The sequence below is a fragment of the Symphalangus syndactylus genome, chromosome 12 (genome assembly GCF_028878055.3).
Source record: "Symphalangus syndactylus isolate Jambi chromosome 12, NHGRI_mSymSyn1-v2.1_pri, whole genome shotgun sequence".
Classification (NCBI taxonomy): domain Eukaryota; kingdom Metazoa; phylum Chordata; class Mammalia; order Primates; family Hylobatidae; genus Symphalangus; species Symphalangus syndactylus.
The window spans coordinates 83,875,108-83,897,893 of NC_072441.2; the positions used below are offsets into that span (position 1 = coordinate 83,875,108).

Consider the following 22,786-nt stretch of genomic DNA (forward strand, 5'->3'; position numbering starts at 1 on the left):
ATGTATTAAAAAGTGGCTCAGAGTGGTGACTCGGGCCTATAATCCCAGCACTTTGGGAGGGCAAGGTAGGAGGGTCCCTTTGAGCCCAGGAGTTTGAGATCAGCCTGGGCGACATGGAGAAACCTCCATCTCTACAAAAATACAAAGAAATTAGTCTGGCATTGGTGGCTTGCACCTGTAGTCCCAGCTATTCAGGAGGCTGAGGCTGGAAAATGGCTTGAGCCCAGGAAACAGAGGTTGCAGTGAGCCGAGATCGTGCCACTGCACTCCAGCCTGGGCAACAGAGTGACAGCCTGTCTTGAAAAGAAAAGAAAAAAAAAAAACTTGTGTTCTCCTCTAAATCTGCTCCTCCTATAGTCTTCTCTCTCTTAGTGCATGTTATCTTCAATCTCCCATATGTTCAGACATAAGCCTGCCACTAACCTAATCTAAGCACCACTAACCTAATCTAAGCACCATCATGTTATCTAGACTACTGCAATTGCCTATTAACCAGTTTCCTTCAAATTACTTTTATCCTCTCCATCCAGTGTTCATGCAGGAGGCAAAATCATCATTTAAAAATGCAAACCTAAAATCAATACTCCTTTGTCTTTTGTTCTTAATATAAAATCCAAAATCCTTAACACATTGTTTGGCCTCTTCTTTTGCCACATTTCTCACTACTCTCTCTGTATTTCCTCTCTCACCACGATGAAGCTTTTTTCAGTTTATCCAATATCTAAACTCCTTCCCAACTGAGAATCTTAAAACATGTTCTTCACTGTGGCTTTTTTTTTTTTTTTTTTTTTTTGAGATACAGTCTCACTCTGTTGCACTGGCATGATCTGGGCTCACTGCAACCTCTGCCTCCTGGGTTCAAGGATTCTCCTGCCTCAGCCTCCCAAGTAGCTGGGACTATAGGCAATGCCACCACGCCCGGCTGATTTTTGTATTTTTAGTAGAGATGGGGTTTCACCGTGTTAGCCAGCTGGCCTCGAACTCCTGACCTCAAGTGACCTGGCCACCTCAGCCTCCCAAAGTTCTGAGATTACAGGCGTGAGCCACCGTGCCTGGACTTCACTGTGGCTTCACATCCTTTAAGTCTCAACTTTTTATCCTCACCCATAACTAGTAACTATCTAATTAGATCCCCCTCTGCCAGCCCTTTAATCTGTATCATAACACTACGGTATTAACTTTATAGCATTTTTCTCAATTAAGCCATTATTTATTTGCTTATCACTCTACGGTTTGTCTTCCTTCACTAAGCTGAAAATTATGAGGTCACATATCAGGCGTTTACTATTTTATATGCCAGTGACTAGAATAGTCCTATATGTTTTAGGAATTCAATAAATGAACCAGTAAATGAATGAATAACGAATGAGTCTGTTTACCCAGTTAAATGCTGCACATCTGCCAGGTCTCAGTTTAGGATCACTTTCTCAGGAAAGACTTCTCTGGGTTAGGCTCCCCATTTCATGCTGTACTCTCTCCCTTTTACAGTCCTTATCACAATTTTAACAACACATAATGTGATTTTTTTGTTTATTATCTACCTCCTCTACTATAATCTCCATGACTCAATGAACCTGTGTGCCTCATTCTCTATTATGTAACAAGGGCCCACAAAGTAGAATGCCTGGTAAATACCTGATATTCAATAACTATTATTGATTAAATAAACTATTTGTTGAATGGACCTAGGCATAAGACTTTTTCTCTCTTTACATTGTTAAAAGCTGGCCAGGTGCAGTGGCTCAAGCCTGTAATCCCAGCACTTTGGGAGGCCGAGGTGGGCGGATCACGAGGTCAGGAGTTTGAGACCATCCTGGCTAACACGGTGAAACCCTGTCTCTACTAGAAATACAAAAAATTAACCGGGTATGGTGGCATGCACGTGTAGTCCCAGCTACTCAGGAGGCTGAAGCAGGTGAATCGCTTGAACCCAGGAGGCGGAGGTTGCAGTGAGCCGAGATTGCACCATTGCACTCCAGCCTGGGCAACAGAGCAAGACTCCATCTCAAAATAAAAAAAAATTAATAAATAAACACTGTTAAAAGCTAAGGAACACTCAGATACCCCACCAAGTTTTAATTTTTCAAAAGTTCATGAATAATGAAAATGAGGAACAAAAACTCTTTGTATTTGAGGGGTTTATCTTTTCCCTAATGCACAAGATTTTTTTTGTTTTTTGTTTTTTTTAAGATGGAGTCTCGCTCTGTTGCCCAGGCTGAAGTGCAGTGGTGCTATCTCGGCTTACTGTAAGCTCCGCCTCTGGGGTTCACACCATTCTCCTGCCTCAGCCTCCTGAGTAGCTGGGACTATAGGCGCTCGCCACCATGCCTGGCTAATGTTTTTGTATTTTAAGTAGAGATTGGGTTTCATCGTGTTAACCAGGATGGTCTTGATCTCCTGACCTCATGATCCGCCCGCCTCGGCCTCCCAAAGCACTGGGATTACAGGTGTGAGCCACCGAGCCTGGCCTAATGCACAAGTTTTTAATCTTTTAGGGGAATAATAATAATAACTAACATTCGCATGCTTACTATGTGATTACTTTTCATAATACCCCTACAAATCCCATTATATAGGAGGTTTAGAGAATATACTGAGGTTTAGAGAATTTACTTGGAAAATCTGATGAAATTTTTCTAGATTATCACTAAAAAAGATACACAAACACACATACCCGTAATTTTACTTACAACATCAGAGGGTTTATGGACTTCCTAGAGTTATTTTACAAACTCTTAGGCTTAAGATCTCTCACAAAGAACTTCTTTTATTCGAGTGGCAAACGCTTACTCTTTGTTTTCTATCTTCTCAATTCTTAAAAGGTGTACAATTAAGAGAGAAAAAGATGTACAATTCTTTCTAAATGTACAAATGCATTTTCCAGATTTCTTTTTTTCTATCTAATTGAAGCAGCTTTTATGAAGACATCAAAAGGTACTCTGCAAAATGAAGTCTGAATGAATATTCAGTTAAATTTTACAATGCTGAAAATGTCCAATGTTGGAATTTTTATTATGAGACATACAGTACTAATAACATATTCTTCCTGTAACAAAGATGCATTCACAACTACTGGATTAATATACATTAAAAATCCTTCCAGCATTACCTTTTACCTCTTGGGGTGGTGGGGGCAGGGAGTGGTGGGAAATCCTGCATACTACTAACAGATCTATGGAGCCATTTGTCTTTATAAAAATTGTGTAATAAAAAAAAAAAAAATTGTGTAATAGCCTGTCTACATAAAAAAGATGAATGATTTTTCCTGGTTTCCAAAAGTTATGTATATTTCTTTCTTTTTTTCTTTTTGACAATAATAGCTCTTCTCAAAACAAAAAAATAATACAGACATTCCTTACTTCTTCAATCTAAGGAAAAGGAGTACTGAGATTTCAAAATACACTTATAAAAAAAAAGATATATATATTAAAAGTTCATCTACATTTATCAGGCACCTGTGGAAAATAACCTATTTCTTTAACAAACAACAGGTAACAAAATAACCCTCTTACCTGCCAAAGTCTGTACTGCCCTTTCATTAGAAGGCAGTGACTCCTTTCTGTGAAGCCGATTTAGTGAAGTGTCCTGTGCAGAAAAGAGTCCAGGGCTGTCAGTTAATTTCTTCCGGCCACTGGAGTTAGGGTTTGAAACTCTGCAGCTGCCTATTGCACTTGTGAAAAGGTTTGTATGTTCATCACTGCTGGCTGGCTCAGAGTTGGGAGTGAATCCTCCAAGGGATAAGCTTGGAGAACTTTCTGAACAGTCAATCTGTAAAGGTGTCTGCAATCCCAAGGCCAATGGATTAGATTCTGAAGGCTCTCGGTGGACCCACTGTTCCTCTCTGTTTATTAAGCTTTTTGAAGGAGAGAGATGAGGGCAGGACATGTGACAACGGTGCTTTTCCTTATGCTTATATCGCTCTCCAACAGCATCCTTTCCAAATCTATAGCGCTTCAAAGATTCCAGGACAGATCGGGAAGAGCCAGTGTCCATAGAAACCTGGGGTTGTTCAGAAGAACGGTGTTCTCTGTGTTTGTGACGGTGCCTGTGTTTGTGCTCAACCATCCAACCATAGGCCATCTCAGGAGGAACACTGGGGTAGGTACTCATGGAAAGGAGGGGAGTCCTGCTGGTTGTAAGAAAGGCCTCCTGTCGTAGTAGCTTATGCTTTTTCTTATGGTATTTGGCAGGATTGAGAAGTAAATGACCAGCGTGCATATAGGAAGGAGGTGGAAGTGGCGTGGTGAAAGAAGGAGATGGAGGAGGTGGATAAAGAGTGGGAGGATACCTTCCATAGTAACCTAGTCCTATGGGAGCAGCTGTAAGGGGTGAAGGAGAGTAAGGCATACCATAAGATGGATAGAATCCAGTACTAGAAAGAGGAAAACTAAGGCTGTGCATAAAAGGCATTTCAGCCATTGCCTCCCTCATCTTAGGGGGTCTCCCTCTTTTCTTTTTTAAGTCAGGTTTTCGAATGTAGTGCAAAGGGTCTAAGGGGAAAGAAGGATGTGTATAGAAACTATTAAAGTTGATTCGAAAGATAGTTGGCAGAAGATCTCGGGGGATAAAATGATGACTTCGATGGGTGATCCGAATTTCACTTAGGCGACTTATTAGTTCCTCCAGCTCTGCAATAAAGTCCGGATCCTGCCTATTTCGAAGCTGGGGATATTTCTTTTTCCGTTTTCGTTTCTGCCTTTTCATCTTGTCATAGCTGAGGTAATCATGATTCCTGCGCTTACATTTGTGTTTATGTTTTTCTTTAAGACTGCTTAGCACTGTAGAGGTTTCAGGGGGAATCAGAGAAACATGCTCAAAAGAATGCCTCCTCTTTTTTTGCCCACAAAATTTCTCTGCCCTGTCTGATGTGCTGTTATTATCTGTTCCAATTCCACTATCACTGGGAATGGTCTCATCACTATGAGACTCACTGATTGGGGAAGGAGTAGCTTCTTTTAGAGATGTGAGTTCACTCAAGTGTGAAGGAGAATTTGGCAACAAAGTAGGAGGAGATAACCGCCTCCTCCCCTTTGAGGCCTTCTTCATCGCAAGAGTCTGAATCATACTGCCCTGTCTGGAGTGTAAATGCAAATATGGCACTGAACTGGGTTCAACAAAACCTGCATCACTACTTACAGGGCTCTGACCTCCACTAGTCCCAGAAGACTGAGAGCAAATAGGTGATGGAAGAATCTCAGAACTACTAGCAGATGAAGGCAGTAATGGGGGAAGAATCTGTCCTAATGCTGACCCAGCTGCCTGCTGAGCTGTTTGCTCAAGAACGGCAAGGCTAGTAGGACTACCAGAAAGAATACCATTTAAGACAGTTTTTGGTTTGCGACCTCTTCTCTTTCCTATATAAATGGTTCCTTTCTTGCTGACATTTATCTGTTGGCCCAATTTAGAGCCAAATGTGGCAGCAAGACTTGATACCGTATTATGGAGTTTGGATTGCACTTTCCCTTTATTACTTGATTCTACAGAACTTGAAAGAATCTGATTCAACAGTTTCTTTCTCTTTAAAGTCTTCATTTTATTTATTTTGCGGATAATTGTTTTCATTAATTGTCCATTGTTTCTCCTGGTAATTTTTTTATCTGGTTCCATCTCAAGGTCACTCATACTACAGACACTTGGCCTATGACTGTCATCTAGGTCATCTGGATCCTGAAGTTGATCCTCGCTCTCAAAGAAATCACTGCTACTTCTATGGTTGTCACTTTCAGATTCTAGCTTGCTTGGACTTTCAGTGGCAACAAATGGAGCCACTGACAGTACAGGTGGCTTCATCTTGACTGGTGACCTCATTTGCCTCTTAGGCCTGCCTCTCTTTTTTGGAAAAGGAGACACAGACAGACCTTGTTTGAAGGAAGGGATTTCAATTTCTGGCTGTAAAATTGGGGGTTCTTGTTCTTCCTTAGACTGTAAAGAAAAAACTTTAGAAGCAGGGATTTTTAAAGTCCTTTTAGGTGGCCCTTCCAGTTGAGGCATCTCCTTAGATTTAGGCCTTCCTCTTTTGGGCTTATAAATATCAGACAAAAGGTCACTAGACACACACATACTGGAGGATAGTTTGTGAGTAGCAAAAGACTTATGAGATGGTTTTTCACTATCAGCTAAGAGAGCAAGAGATGGAGCTGTGGATTTGCTCAACTTTGGCAATCGGCGTTTAAGGAAGTCATGATCTACAAATGAAGGGGGTCCAATGTTTTTCATAAACTTGGCTGGCTCAGAATTACTATTTGATAGTGAGCTACATGAAACGTTTTTAAAAAGCTCTGATCTTTCTAATTCTAGCCCTTTTGGAGACCGGCATGTGCTTCTTGCCACCACTTTAGTCCACCGAGGTTTTCTTCCTTTTCTTTTTTTTAATGGTTTGGACTGCAAACTAGTACTTAGGCTTTCAGCAACTTGGCAGTGTTTGTCTGATGCAGATACTGCACCCAGTTTTAAAAAAGGCTTATTACTAAATAAACTAGTGAAGTTAACAACTGAAGGAGTAATAGTATGAATACTGGATTCAGAAGTCAAACTTGGCTTTTTTCCAAGGGAAGAACTTATTCTTGGAATATCTATATGGGTAGTTTTTGAATCATTTATCTCTTTATCAATCCCTTTACATTCAATACTTATGCTATGACCCGCTGACCTATGACCAACATTCAAGTGGGTACTTTCAGAAGTAAACTGGTTCTTTCCAACAGATTCAGAAATTTCTTCGATCAGTTCTGTAGTAGAACTTAGAAGTAATGGATTAGGAACCAACTGTGAAGAAGTTTCAGGGGGACTTCTGGTTAAAGGATTAACAGATACAGTAGGTGATGGGGAAGGGAGATTGCTTTCTCCTACTGCACTGAAAGGGGATTTAGCCGTAGATACATCAGAAGCACCTCCCATTTGAAAGTCTGGAGAAGTGCAATATACAGGAGGCTGCTTTTCATGCTTTGAGGTTTCATAAGATCCCTTTTCACTGGATGAGAAACTGTCTTGCTGAATGCATGTTCCTTCATTAAACATTTCTTTCTCCAAATTAATGATTTCTTTTCGTACTGAGAACTTTTCCAATATGCTTTCTTTATTCTGCCGTACAACATTCTTTTCAAAAGTTTTGCTGGTGGCACTATCTTTCAGGGATTCAGAAAGTTCCTGACTTTCCTGATTATTGACGTTTGTACTACAAGAAGCCTTAAGTGGTTCCTGAGTGGGGAGCAGTGCTTCGGTTTTAAGGTTTATGGCATCTTTACTGATCAGACCTGCCAAAGGACAACTCACTAGTTTCTTTCCAATGTCCTTATTAACCAATCCCATTGCTGAACTTGCTACAATTTTCTTTGCACAGTCCTTGGCCACTAGGCCAACAGTAGAACCCAATTTCTTTCCCAAATCTTTATTAACCAGTCCAACCACAGTGCCAAGTCCTAACTTCTTGCCAGACTCTTTATTCACTAAACCTGGAACAATACCAATTCCTAGCTTCTTTCCTGAATCTTTGCTTAGCAGTCCTACTGTAGTGATAGTTCCTGGCTTTTTGCCTAAGTTTTTATTAATGAATACAGCTGTAGTGCCGGTTCCCAGTTTTTTCACAGAGTCCTTATTGACCAATCCTACTGCTGCATTGAACACTGGCTTTTTCCCAGGATCTTTAGTTACCAATCCAACTGCTGTGCTGATGGTTGGCTTTTTTATTAAGTCCTTATGTATTATTCCAGCTACAGAGCCAACACCTGCTTTCCTGATCAAATCCTTGCTAACCAATCCTGCTGTAGTGCCAGTTCCTAACTTCTTCGGTTTTGTCTTGGAAGACTTGGAAGGAGGACAGGTAGCAATCAGCTGTGCCAACTTTTCTGTTACACTAGTTCCTCCATTAAGTAATGCTCTGTCCTTTAAATCAGGATCCCGGCTACCAAGAAGAGTAGATGGTGTTGCGTTAATATAATCTGCCATTTCTGAGTGTACTGGAGATAGCTTCTTAGACAAAGGATTGTTTTCTCCCTGTGAATGAAGATGGATGACTTCTTCAGACTGGCATTCAATGGCTGCAACATCATCTGCTTTCTTGTACAACTTTGAAGGGTCCTAAAATTTGAACAAGAAAAAAGTTAAAGAGGGAGTAAACCTTATACCACTTTAGCTTAGCTTAACAATCCAACAAACTAATGGATCACATATCAGATATACAATAGGCAACAGATGTTTTTTAAAAACCTAATATTATACTAATGTCACAGTATGTTAGATCGTCTGCTGCTACACTAGAGGCTATCATGGTATATTATCTTTGTTGACTTTCAACACAATAAAACTATATATTAGTGGGTCTTTAGAAATATCCCTGATATTTTCGACATTTTTTAAATGGCAAATCAATAGTCTACTTTCATCTTACTTTTGTCTGGGTAAATATAAATGAAGCATATGAAGGTACCATTTTTGAAAAGAAAGTTATTTTTAGCTACAGTATCCTATGGTCTTCATCTAAAATAATAGTTTACTGCCTACCTCCTTCACTGACTTAAATGGTTCTAAACCTGTAGAAGACAATCCCTAACCTACTTCTACTCTTTTATAACTCATTCTCAATTACGGTCTTGAGTGAGCAGTGGAGCTCTCTCTTAATGTGGAATAGGAAAGACAATTTAAAAATTCATATTTTCTTCAGAATGTGTTTTTATATAAAATCTTAGAGTGGGAAGTAACATTTAAGTCATTTACCGTAAACTGCTGTCTAATTCATGAATCCTCACTATATACTCTAGAAATGAATTCACTACTTCACACAATAGTCTGTTTTACTTTTGGATAACCACTAAAGAGTTCTTCCTAACTATAAAATACTCATGAAAGAACTGAACAAATGTAAAGTTATACTGTGTTTGTAGATAGGAAGACATAAAGACGACAATTTTCCCTAAGCAAATTTATAAATTTAATGCAATCTCAATAAAAATACCAACAGATTTCTTTGGCATTTAGAAAAATTGATTATAATAGTCAATGGGGAAAACAGATATGCAAGAATAGCTAGAAAAACCTAAAATGTACAAAAGCCAGGTAATAACCATACCAAATATCATTTTTCAAAGCCCCAATCACTGAAACAGTACAGAAGTGACAAATGAAAAGACAAACAAACCAATGAAACAGGATAGAAAACATAAAACCAAATTCAAGCATGTATGAAAATGTACTGCATGGAAAATGCTACAATCTAGTTACAAACTAGAAAAATTCCATATGCATTTAACTACATCCTTTGACCCAGAAATCCTACTTTGAGGGTCTACCAAGATATACTCTTGAAAATATAATGTCTGCACAAGGGTCCAAAATGCACCACTATTTTAATATTAAAAAAAAACCCTAAAAAAATCCAAACAATTATCTACAGGAAACTGGCTGAATAAGGTATATCTGTACAATGGAATACTGAGAAATTATCAACAAAAACAAAAGTAGGAGGAGTAGGAAGAGATATCACTATAGTGCTATGGAGTGATTTCCAGGATATATTATTAAATGAAAAAAAGCAAGGTGGAGAACAATGGTTATAATATCCTATGCTATGCCTTATACATATAATATACCTTCTGTATAAGAAAATGGGGACAAAGAATATAAATATATATATGCCTATCGATTATATTTTAAAATGGAATGAACCAAAGATTAGCGAAAATGGTGACTTATGGGAAAGTAAACAGGGCTAGAAGCTAGACCTCTATGCATCTAACTTTATGGTTTTTAGTTTGGAAGTGTTTTACATAGTTATGAAACAAAGTTATATATAATAAAGGAAAGCATCCCAAACCTCCAAATATTAAAAGCAACAGGCTGGGCATGGTGGCTCACGCCTGTAATCCCAGCACTTTGGGAGGCTGAGGTGGGCAGATTGCCTGAGGTCAGGAGTTCGAGACCAGCCTGGCTAACATGATGAAACCCCACCTTTACTAAAAATACAAAAATTAGCTGGGGATGGTGGCACATGCCTGTTATCTCAGCTACTCGGGAGGCTGAGGCAGGAGAACCGCTTGAACCTGGGAGGCAGAGGTTGCAGTGAGCCGAGATTGCGCCACTGCACTCTAGCCTGGGCGAAAGAGCAAGACTCTGTCTCAAAAACAAACAAACAAAAAAGAAATTCATCTACTCAATATATAGAAAATTAGTTATATAAGTATATGAAAAATAATTATTTTGAATTACTATAAAACACAATATTGAGAATCTACATCCTAAATCTCAAAACATTACCCAAAAAACAAACAAGAAAGCCAGCCAGGCGCAGTGGCTGATGCCTGTAATCCCACCACTTTGGGAGGCCGAGGTGGGCAGATCACCTGAGGTCAGGAGTTTGAGACCAGCCTGGCCAACATGGTGAAACCCCATCTCTACTAAAACTACAAATATTAGCCGGACATGGTGGTGGGCGTCTGTAATCCCAGCTACTTGGGAGGCTAAGGTATGAGAATTGCTTGAACCTGCGAGGGGGAAGTTGCAGTGAGCGAAGATCATACCACTGCACTTTAGCCTAGGTGACAGAGTGATGCTGTGTCTCAAAAAAAAAAAAAAAAAAAAAAAAAACCAACCAACCAACCACCGGGTGCAGTGGCTCATGCCTGTAATCCCAGCACTTTGTGAGGCCAAGACGGGTGGATCACCTGAGGTCAGGAGTTTGAGAGCAGCCTACTATGGTGAAACCCCATCTCTACTAAAAATACAAAAATTAGCTGGGCATGGTGGCGCATGCCTGTAGTCCCAGCTACTCAGCAGGCTGAGGCAGGAGAATCACTTGAACCTGGGATGGGGAGGTTGCAGTGAGCCAAGAGAGCACCACTGTACTCCAGCCTGGGCGAAAGAGCGAGATTCCGTCTCAAAAAACAAACAAACAAACAAACAAAAAACCCAAAACCAAAAACCAAAGAACCTCTACCTCTCTATTTATTATTATTATTATTATTATTTTTTAAAGAGATGGGGTCTTGCTCTGTCACCCAGGCTGGAGTGCAATGGCATAGTCATAGCTCACTGCAGCCTTCAACTCCTGGGCTTAAGCCATCCTCCCCCACCTCAGCCTTCTGAGTAGTTGGGCTAACAGGCACAAGCCATCTTGCCTAGCAAAAGAAAGTGGTAAATTGCCCTCAGTGAGCATATTACTGGTAATACATAGAGTATAGTAATTTTGAATTTAGACAGATAGATGACTAACAGATACATACATAAAATAAGTAATCATGTGAGTATCACTAGGAACCAAAATGCTAGAAGCAAAAAACATACAACTATAAAATCAAAGAAGTAAAAGGTTATACTTTTAAGACAGAATTAAAAATATATGAAGTCTATCTACCTCTCTATCCATTAAAATGCCTACAAACATCGACAACCCATTAGCAATGAACACCTCAAGACCGTGGTCTCTAAAACCATTTCCCATTAAAATGAATCAGCACTCCTGCAGAAATGACTGTTTCCAAGTATTAGACAAGAAATACAAAAGATGATCCTAGTGACAGATATATAACTCTAGTATCTTCACTTCAAACTAGTCACTATGTTTTTGTATTAAATTTCCCATAATGAAATGTGTCTATTGAAAAAAAAAAAAGTTCTTCCTAAGAGTAAAGTGAAATATATTTTTTTGCAACTTTCACTTACTGGTCCAAGTCTCACTTTCTAAAAATCACAGAGTAAGTCTAATTCCTCTTCTTCCCAATGGCTGTCAGACATTTGAACTCAACCAAAATATTTAACTTCCTGACTCAACAGTTTCACTTCTTTCTGGTCATTTTCTGATGCAAGTGTTTTAAGTTTGTAAATATCCCTCTTTACATGTGGCACCTAAAAATGAACACAATACATCCGGTACTTGATTGACTCAGAATAAAGGGAACTATCTCTTCTTTTGGACTGGACCTTATAATTTTGCCCAAGGGCAAACTGGCTTTGACAGTCTCATATACTCAGACTTATGTTAACTTGAAAATTAAATAAACCCCACATACTTTCTTCACATTATATTAAAGGATCCCAGGGAGGTGGGGAAGGTTAATGGGTACAAAAAATAAAAAAATAAATAGAAAGAATGAATAAATAAGACCTACTGTTGATAGCACAACAGTGTGACTACAGTCAATAATCATTTAATTGAACGTTTTGAAATAACTAAAAGAGTATAACTAGATGGTGTGCAACACAAAGGATAAATGCTTGAGGGGATGAATACCTCATTCTCTATGATGTGATTATTACACACTGCATGCCTATATCAAAACATCTCATGTATCCCATAAATACACTATGTATCCACAAAAATTAAAAATTAAACAAAAAACAATTCTCATTACTTTTATACTTTTAAAAACAAATATTAAGCAGTTTGTTTTAAATATTTTTAAACATATTTATGCCTGAAAATGACACTTCCAATTTTAAAACTTATCCTTAAAAATGTAAAATATGATTACACGCAATACCATGTATTACAGTTTAAAAAAAAAAAAAAAAAACTCTGGCTGGGTGCAGTGGCTCACACCTGTAATCCCAGCACTTTCGGAGGCTAATGCAAGCAGATCATCTGAAGTCAGGAGTTCGAGGCCAGCCTGACCAACAAGGAGAAACCCCGTCTGAACTGAAAATACAAAATTAGCCAGGTGTGGTAGCACATGCCTGTAATCCCAGCTACTCGGAAGGCTGAGGCAGGATAATCACTTGAACCCAGGAGACGGAGGATGCAGTAAGCTGAGATCATGCCATTGCACTCCAGCCAGGGCAACAAGGATGAAACTCCGCCTCAAAAGCAAACAAACAAACAAAAAGCCTCACGAACAACGCTGAATTAATGGAGCCAGAAAAACAGAGTACCTACTCTGACTTCATTTATATAAAGACCACAAAGAGGAAACATTTATTATGACATTAAAAATCAAAAAAATTGTTACTCATGGTAAGGACAGTAATGAGAAAGAAGCCCAAGGGGTTCTTACTGGGTGCTAGCAATGTCATACTACTTTTTTATTTTTTTTAAGACAGGGTCTCACCCTGTGGCCCAGGCTGGAGTGCAGTGACCTGATTATAACTTTGAACTTCTAAGCTTAAGTGATCCTCCCACCTCAGCCTCCCAAGTCTGGAACTGCAGGCACAAGCCACCATGCCTGGCTAATTTTTTTTTTTTTTTTTTGTAGAGATGAGGGCTTGCTTTGTTGCCCAGGCTAATCTCGAACTCCTGGGCTCAAGTGATTTTCCCTCAGCTTCCCAAAGTGCTGGGATTACAGGGGTGAGCCACCGCACCTGGCAAACACATTTCTTAATCTGAATGCTGGTTGTCCGATATGGCTGAGTTCATGAAAATTTGCTGAGTTGTTACATTTATGATAGGTATTTTTCTATATGTATGTTATACTTCAATAGGAAGTTATTTTTTAAATTCTGTCTAAAAGTAAAGTAGAAACATATTCAGCTTCCTTAATTGGCTAATGAATGTGTTCAACCCTGGTTTTTCACTTTTTTTTTTTTTTTTAAATGGAGTCTTGCCCTGTCGCCCAAGCAGGAGCACAGTGGCGCCATCTCGGCTCACTGCAACCTGCGCCTCCCGGGTTCAAGCAATTCTCTACCTCAGCCTCCCAAGTAGCTGGGATTACAGGAGCCCGCCACCAGGCCCAGCTAATTTTTGTATTTTTAGTAAAGATGGGGTTTCACCATCTTGGCCAGGCTGGTCTTGAACTCCTGACCTCGTGATCCACCCGCCTCAGCCTCCCAAAGTGCTGGGATTACAGGCATGAGCCACTGTGCCTGGCCTGGTTTTTCACTTTTACCTGAAATAAATATCTGAGAGAAATTAAAAGCAGTTTAAAACAGAGTTCATATCCCACAGTAAATGGTCTATGACTAAATAATGCACACAGATAATTTGATGTTGGTTTCAAAAATCTTTTCTTCCAAATCCTGATACTATATAAAATAAATGAATGAGACATTAAGATTTTGAAGCCGGGTGCAGTGGCTCATGCTTGTAATCCCGGCACTTTGGGAGGCCGAGGTAGGCAGATCACGAGGTCAGGAGAGTGAGACCATGCTGGCCAACATGATGAAACTCGCCTCTACTAAAAATACAAAAAAAAAAAAAAAAAAAAATTAGCAGGGTGGCACATGCCTGTAGTCCTAGCTACTCAAGAGGCTGAGGCAGGAGAATCGCTTGAACCCAGGACGCGGAAGATGCAGTGAGCCGAGATCACACCACTGTACTACAGCCTGGGCAACAGAGCAAGACTCTGTCACACACACACACACAAAAAAAAAGATTTTGAAAACTGTATTTGGTACTGATGATATTATCCTCTTACATTTGTAAGAACCCTTTAAAATGACTGATAAGAGGTATCACTTTGAGAGCATATTATCAATTAGGCACTGAAAAAGATGCTGTATTAAAACATGACATTAAGCATGTAATTTTTCCAACAGAAAAATAGCTTTATTCCAAATATAAAATACTCTCATTTAAAAAAAAGAACCAAAGTATAAATAGTATCTTTCATGAATAAAGACTTTATATTTCAGATATTTTACCGTATACATCAAAATAAACAAGTGTACATTCTTTTATACAAATGGAGCCAACAATGCTTGCTGTTTTGTAGCCCATTTGCTTTAAATGATATGACACCTTTATGTGTAAATAAAGGAAGAGTTAGATGTTAAATTCAGCGGTTTCACAATAGTTCATAATTCATAAAATCAACCACCTACTGACTGTACTTAAACAGTTTCTGGCTTTTTGTTACTATAAATAATATGGTAGGCTGGGCACGGTGGCTCACACCTGTAATCCCAGCACTTTGGGAGGCCGAGGCAGGCAGAACATCAGGTCAGGAGTTTGAGACCAGCCTGATCAATATGGTGAAACATCGTCTCTAGTAAACATACAAAAAAATTAGCTGGGTGTGGTGGCACGTGCCTGTAATCCTAGCTACTCAGGAGGCTGAGGCAGGACAATCACTAGAATTCGGGAGGCAGAGGCTGCAGTGAGCTGAGACTGTGCCACTGTACTCCAGCCTGGGAGACAGACCGAGGCTCTGTCTCAAAAAAAAAAAAAAAAAATAGGCCTGGTGCGGTCGCTCACGCCTGTAATCCCAGCACTTTGTGAGGCCGAGGCAGGTGGATCATGAGGTCAGGAGATCGAGACCACAGTGAAACCCCGTCTCTACTAACAATACAAAAAATTAGCCGGGTGTGGTGGCGGGCGCCTGTAGTCCCAGCTACTCGGGAGGCTGAGGCAGAAGAATGGTGTGAACCTGGGAGGCGGAGCTTGCAGTGAGCTGACACTGCGCCACTGCACTCCAGCCTGGGCGACAGAGGGAGACTCCATCTCAAAATAAATAAATAAATAAATAAATAAATAAATAAATAAATAAATAAAATAAATAAAAATAATAACAAGGTGGTAAACATCCAATTGCATTTTTCTTTGCATACTTGTTCAATTACTCCCTTCAGGTAAATTTTTAAAGGTGAAATTACAAAGCCAAAGGGTGTATGCATTAGTTACACACTAGACAATGACATGTAAGAAAGACTTTTTTTTTTTTTTTTGAGACAGAGTCTCGCTCTGTTGCCCAGGGTGGAGTGCAGTGGCGCCATCTTGGCTCACTGCAAGCTCCGCCTCCCAGGTTCACACCACTCTGCTGCCTCAGCCTCCCGAGCAGCTGGGACTACGCCCGCCACCATGCCTGGCTGATTTTTTGTATTTTTAGTAGATATGGGGTTTCACCGTGTTAGCCAGGATGGCCTCGATCTCCTGACCTCGTGATCTGCCCACCTCAGCCTCCCAAAGTGCTGGGATTACAGGCGTGAGCCACCATGCCCAGCCAAGAAAGACTTTTTATTCCCATTGTCATTATTTAAGATGTCACAACCTTATATAAAGACATCCAGGGTTGGGCGTGGTGGCTCATGCCTGTAATCTTTGCACTTTGGAAGGCCAAGGCGGGTGGATCATTTGAGGTCAGGAATTCCAGACCAGCTTGGCCAACATGGTGAAACCCCATCTCTACTAAAAATACAAAAAAAAAAAAAAACAAACAACAACAACAAAAAAAAACAGCTGGAAGTGGCGGCACATGCCTGTAATCCCAGCTTCTGGGGTAGGCTGAGGCAGAATCGCTTGAACCCAGGAGACGGAGGTTGCAGTGGGCAGAGATCACGCCACAGCACTCCAGTCTGGGCTACACAGCCAGACTACCACACACACACACACACACACACACACACTCTCTCTCTCTCTCTCTCTCTCTCTCTCTCTCTGGCCTACACAGCCAGACTACGACACACACACACACACACACACACACTCTTTCTGGCCAGGCCTCGTGGCCCACACCTGTAATCCCAACAGTTTGGGAGGCTGAGGCAGGAGGATTACTTGAACCCAAGAGTTTGAGACTACCCTGTGCAACATAGGGAGACCCCCTTCTCTACAAAAAATAAATCTCAAAAATTAGCTGGGCACAGTGGTGCATGCCTGTAGTTTCAGGTACATGGGAGGCTGAAGTGGAGAATGGCTTGAGCCAGGAGGTCAAGGCTGCAGTGAGCCATGATCACACCACTGCACTCTAACCTGGGAGACAGGGTGAGACTCTGATTCCAAAAAAAAAAAAGACTTTATTGCATTTCTGTTTACATTTGACTTATCTATTGTTCTAAATGTCTTTTCACGTGATTTTGCTGGCCATCTGTATTTCTCCTGCAGTGAAAAGCTGTTCAAGATCCTGCTCCGTATTATTTTTCTAAATTGTGGAGGTCATTTCTAATTTAGATGGGCCCTTAATATAATACTCCTTTGTTTCTCACATGTTGCACATTTTTCCCAATTTACCAGCTGTCTTTCACCTACTATTCTTCTTGAAGTTAAAATCTTAAACAAAAGTTTTTTAAAAATTTTATTAAAAAGTGAAAGGCCCAGGCTGGTCTTGAACGCCTGGCCTCAAGCAATCTCCTGCCTCAGCCTCCCAAAGTGCTAGGATTACAGGTATGAGCCACTGTGCCTGGCCAAAATCTTTTATGTATTCACATACTTATGAAAAACTGTACTAATTACCTCACATATTCCTTACAACCACCATATAGTGAAATTACTATAACTATCCTCATTTAAAAGATTAAAGAATGGTTTAGATATTGGCTAACTTGCTCAAGGTCACTTAACCTGTAAATGATTAAGAAATAATTTAAACATAGTCTGATTTCAAAACTAAAGTTCTTAATCACTGTATTAAATAAAATAGTCTCTTTAACTTTATAGGTTTGTTTTGTTTTGTTTTTTTTTCTCCTCTCTATTTTTTTGAGACTGAGTTTAGCTCTATCACCCAGGCTGGAGTGCAGTGGCTCAACCTCGACTCACTGCAACGTCCGTCTCCTGGGTTCAAGCAATTCTTGCGCCTCAGCCTCCCGAGTAGCTGGTTTACAGGGACCCGTCACCACGCCTGGCTAATTTTTATATTTTTAGTAGAGATGGGGTTTCACCATGTTGGCCAGGCTGGTCTCAAACTCTGGACCTCAAGCGATCCACTCGCCTCAGCCTCTCAATGAGCTGGGATTACAGGCGTGAGTCACTGCACCCAGCTCTCTTTTTTTCATTCACGAAAAAATATATTCCAGCCTAAGGTGGAATATCGTTTTGTTTACTTTTTTTTTTTTGGATGGAGTTTCACTCTTGTTGCCCAGGCTGGAGTGCAATGGCACAATCTTGGCTCACCGCAACCTCTGCCTCCTAGGTTGAAGCGATTCTCCTGCCTCAGCCTCCCGAGTCGCTGGGATTACAGGCATGTGCCACCATGCCTGGCTAATTCTGTATTTTTGGTAGAGACAGGGTTTCTCAATATTGGTCAGGCTGGTCTCGAACTCCCAACCTCAGATGCCAGCCTCGGCCTCCCAAACTGCTGGGATTACAGGCACGAGCCACCACGCCCAGTCTTGTTTTCTTATACTTGGAAAAATCATGTCCTCCTAAAGATGACAATCTTCACTACACTTTCAATTAATTATCTTTTGGTTTCTTTTTGTTTTTACTTTATTTGCCATGTTAAATTCTAAAAATATAATCTGGGGGTAGGGAAGCAGCCTTTATTCCAAAAGGTTTGTTCATTGTTCTAAGAACATTACTCATTTCATGCCCATTGATTATTTATAATTAATGTAATGTAATAACATACTTATTACATATTCTTATTCATATTTGGATCTTCCTCTAAGTTCTTAAGGTTTTGTTTCATTCATATTTATGCTTATTCTTGTGCCACTAATATATGGATATTATAACTTCATAATAACGTTTGAATACTTGAAAACAACTAGGTTTTTTTTTTTCTTGTATTCCTATAGAAATTCTCTATTTTATTTACAACATTACTGAGATTTAACTCACATGCCATAAAATTCACCTTGTTTTTGTTTGAGACAAGGCCTGGTTCTGTTGCCCAGGCTAGAGTGCAGTGTCAATCTCAGCTTACCACAACTTTTGCCCCGCCAGGCTCTAGCCAACATCCCACCTCAGCCTCTCAAGTAGCTGGGATCACAGGAATGCAACACCATGCCTGGCTAATTTTTTCTAGAGATTAGACTCTCACTTTGTTGCCCAGGCTGGTCTCAAACTCCTGAGCTCAAGCGATCTGGCTACCTCAGCCTCCCAAAGTGTTAGAATTACAGGCATGTGCGACTGCACCCAACCAAATTCACCCTTTTAAAGTGGACAACTCAGTGGGTTTTTTTTTTTAACTATAGTTACAGAATTGTGCAAATATCACCACTACTTTAACAACCCTTTCATCGGACTATTTTTCCATATGTATACTTCCTCATAAACTTGAGATGTGATTGAACTTTTTAAAAAACCTCACATGGCTTTAACTTTGTATCTTAATGTAGAAAAACATATCTCAACATTAACTTTAGCTTTACAATAATAAAGTAAACGTATTTAGTCAAGCTTTTTCGTGTTTCTGGGTATTTATAATTTTATCTATACAAATCCTAAACGTGCTGTTAAATGTATTTCTAAGTTTCATAGATTCTGCTGTTTCTTTTATTAATAAATTCTTTTTGCTGTTATAGAATACTTTCTAACTATAACTGATAGTATTCAAGAACACTTGATTTTATTTTATAATATTAAATTCTTGCTTCATCAATAATTCATTTTTTCAGGGGGGGCATGGCGGCTCACGTCTGTAATCCCAACACTTTGAGAGGCTGAGGCAGGAGGATCACCTGAGGTTGGGAGTTCAAGACCAGCCTGGCCAACATGGTGAAACCCCATCTCTACTAAAAATACAAAAAAAAAAAAAAAAAAAAAAAAGCTGGGTGTGGAAGTGTGTCCCTGTAATCCCGGCTACTTGGCAGGCTGAGGCAGAAGAATAGCTTGAACCAGGGAGGCAGAGGTTGCAGTGAGCTGAGATCGTGCCACTGCACTCCAGCCTGGTGGACAGAGCAAGACTCCATCTCAAAAAAATAAATAAAAATAAATTTCATTTTTTCAGCAAGTATTTAATAAGTAACTACTATTGAGCACTGAGGCAGCAGTTAAAAAAAAAAATCCAAAAACATCTTCCTCCATGGAGATGTCATTGTAATGCATGAGCAAAGTAGAGAAAATAAGTAAAATATCTGGTATATCAGATGATAAAATGCACTATGGAGAAAATCAGAGCATGGAGGAATTGAAAAGACCAGGGATGGAAAGAATTTACGATGTTAAAACAGGCTGTCAGGAAAGTTCTGACTGAAAACTCAATTGTGCAGAAATGAAAAGGAGGTGAAAGACAAAGATGGATCCATGTAGGTATGTGGGGAAAAAACAGGAACCAAGAAAGCAAAGGCCCTGAGCCAGGAGCTTGTCTGTTTAAAGAACAATAAAGAATCCAGGTTTGCAGTACTAGAGTAAGCAAGAAAAGAGTAATGTGGCAGGTGGTAGGAAAATGGACATTTTTCAGTCCAAGAAAGAGGAAGCCATTGGAAGATTTTATGAAGAAGAGGTATATGACCTGACCATTCATTCAACAATATTTATTGGTACTTACTCATTGTGGATATGTCAAGGAAAAGACAGACAATTGCAGAGAGAAGGACAGTAAAGAAAAAACACAAAAAACTTTTAAAGATTATTATTTGTTAGAAGGTGGCAAGTGTTATGGGATAAACAGCAACTGAATACTAGGAGAGGGCTTAACAAAATTAATTAGGCAATTAGGTTATGCTGCGATCATCAGCTAACATTTTAGTAATGACTAAAGTGAGGAAATTACTAACAGGAGCATAAAGAATGCCAGAGTGGCAGGATTTGACCAACTGACTCGGGAAAATAATAAGTGCTCAGAGGCCGGGCGCAGTGGCTCACGTCTGTAATCCCAGCACTTTGGGAGGCTGAGGTGGGCAGATCACGAGGTCAGGAGTTCGAGACCAGCCTGACCAACATGGTGAAACCCCATCTCTACTAAAAATACAAAAATTAGCTGGGCGTGGTGGCGCGTGCCTGCAATCCCAGCTACTCAGGAGGCTGAGGCAGAAGAATCACCTGAACCCAGGAGGCGGAGGTTGCAGTGAGCCGAGATTGCACCACTGCACTCCAGCCTGGGCAACAGAGACTATGTCTCAAAAAAAAAAAAAAAAAAAAAAAAGTACTCAGAGAGGGGTACATCATGGAGACCGTTGTAAACTGTTTTTAAAGGCTTGAGATTTTACTGAGTGAAATGGGGAAGCATGGTGGGGCGTTGAGCAGAGGAGTGATATGATCTCGAATCTCCAAATGGTCCCTCTAGCTACTCTCTTGGTAAAGTTTCAAGGGTAGAAGCTCAGAGCCTTGTTGGCAAGCTACATACTTATTGTGACAAGACTTAGACTTGAGGGTAGTGACTCAGATGAAGGTAGAAACAGTGGAAGTGATGACAGATAACAAAGACTGTGATATATTTTTACTGTATAAAAATACAGTAAAAGTAAGAGGAAGACTGAAAATGATGATCAGGAGTTTAGTTTGAGACATGTTAAAACTGAAATACTTACTAAACATCAAAGTAGAGAAGCCTAAGAAGAAAGATTCAAATTTAGAAGTCAACAGCATATTGACATTTAAAAGCTTGAGACTGGACATAACCAAGTGAGGGTGAATGTAAACCGAACAGTAAACTAAAGACTCATAACACCAAGGTATTGTAACATTAAAGATCAGGAAGATTGAGAAGCCAGAAAAGAAGAAGGAAAAAAAAGAGAGAGAGAGAGAGAGAGAATGAATGTGTGGTATCTTGGAACCCAAATGAAGCACATATTTCCAGGAGCGACAAATGCTGCTGACAAGTCCAGTAGAAATGAGAACATATATTTATTTGTTGGATTGGAGTCATTGGTAATCATGCAACAGCAGTTCCTTCATTATGGAGCAAAAACTTGGTTGAAATGGGTTTGAAAGAGAATGGAAAGAGAAATCTAAAAAGTAAGTAAAGAATAGCAAGGGAAACAGTGAAGTGGGGTGACAGCTAGATGATGAAGTAGAATCAAAGTATGGTGTGTGTTACCTAACAATGGGGATAAATTCTAAGAAATGTCTCTAAGAAATGTGATTTTTGTCATTGTATGATCATAGTGTGTAATTACACAAATCTAGATGATATAGCCTGCCACACACCTAAGCTGTATGGAATAACCTATTGCTCCTAGGCTACTAACCTGTACAGCATGGTACTGTACTGAATACTATAGGCCACTGCAAAAAAATTGGATTTTTGTATATAAACATAGAAAAGGTATGGTAAAAATAAGGTATAAAAGATAATCTACTTATAGAAGATATAAGTACACCCGTATAGGGTACTTATCATGAATGGAGCTTGCAAGACTGTACGACACTCGGGCAAGTCAGTGAATGCTCAGTGAATGTGAAGGGCTAGGACATTACTGTACACTACTGTTGACTTTGTAAACACTGAACACTTAAGCTACACTAAATTTTTAAAAATTTCCCTTCGTCAATAATAAATTCATCTGGCTGGGCACAGCAGCTCATGCCTGTAATCCCAGTACTTTGGGAGGCTGAGGCCAGCGGATCACTTGAGGTCAGGGGTTTGAGACCAGCCTGGACAACATGGCAAAACCGCGTTTCTACTAAAAATGCAAAAATTAGCTGGTCATGGTGGCGGGAGCCTGTAATCTCAGCTACTCTGGAGGCTGAGGCAGGAGAATTACTTGAACCCAGGAGGCAGAGGCTGCAGTGAGCCGAGATCGTGCTATTGCACTCCAGCCTGGGCGACAAGAGCAAGACTCTGTCTCAATAAAAAAAATAAATAAATAAATAAAATAAAACAAATTAACCTTAGCTTACTTTTTTACTTTATTACCTTTTAAATTTTTTTACTTTTTGACTCTTCTGTAGTAACAGCTTAAAATGCAAACATAACATACAGCTGTACAAAATCTTTTCTTTGTATCTTTACAATTATTTAAAAATTTTTAAATTTATTTTTACCTTTTCAACTTTCTTGTTAAAAACAAACACAAACGAACATTAGCTTAAGTCTACACAGGGTCAGGATCACCAAGACATCATTAGGTGACAAGAATTTTTCAGCTCCATTATACTCTTATGGGACCACCAAAATGTGATCTGTCATTGATTCAAACATGATTATGCAGCACAAGATTGTAGTTTCTTTTGAATGTGGAAAATGACATCTTTGTCTTCTCAAAGTAAATATAGCCATAAAAAGAAAAAAGGCATGCACTCGTGAAGTTTAATATATATGTATAC

General features: G+C 39.7%; 1 protein-coding gene across 7 annotated transcripts in view; it reads right to left on the minus strand.

Annotated features, from left to right (window-relative positions):
• Positions 1–22,786, minus strand: part of ASH1L (ASH1 like histone lysine methyltransferase) — a 237,985-nt gene that overhangs the window by 143,894 nt on the left and 71,305 nt on the right. For all 7 annotated transcript variants that reach the window (XM_063626691.1, XM_063626693.1, XM_063626692.1 and 4 more), the window contains one exon: positions 3,513–8,076. In XM_063626691.1, the coding sequence (XP_063482761.1) occupies positions 3,513–8,076 (4,564 nt within the window). The remainder of the gene's footprint in view (positions 1–3,512; positions 8,077–22,786) is intronic.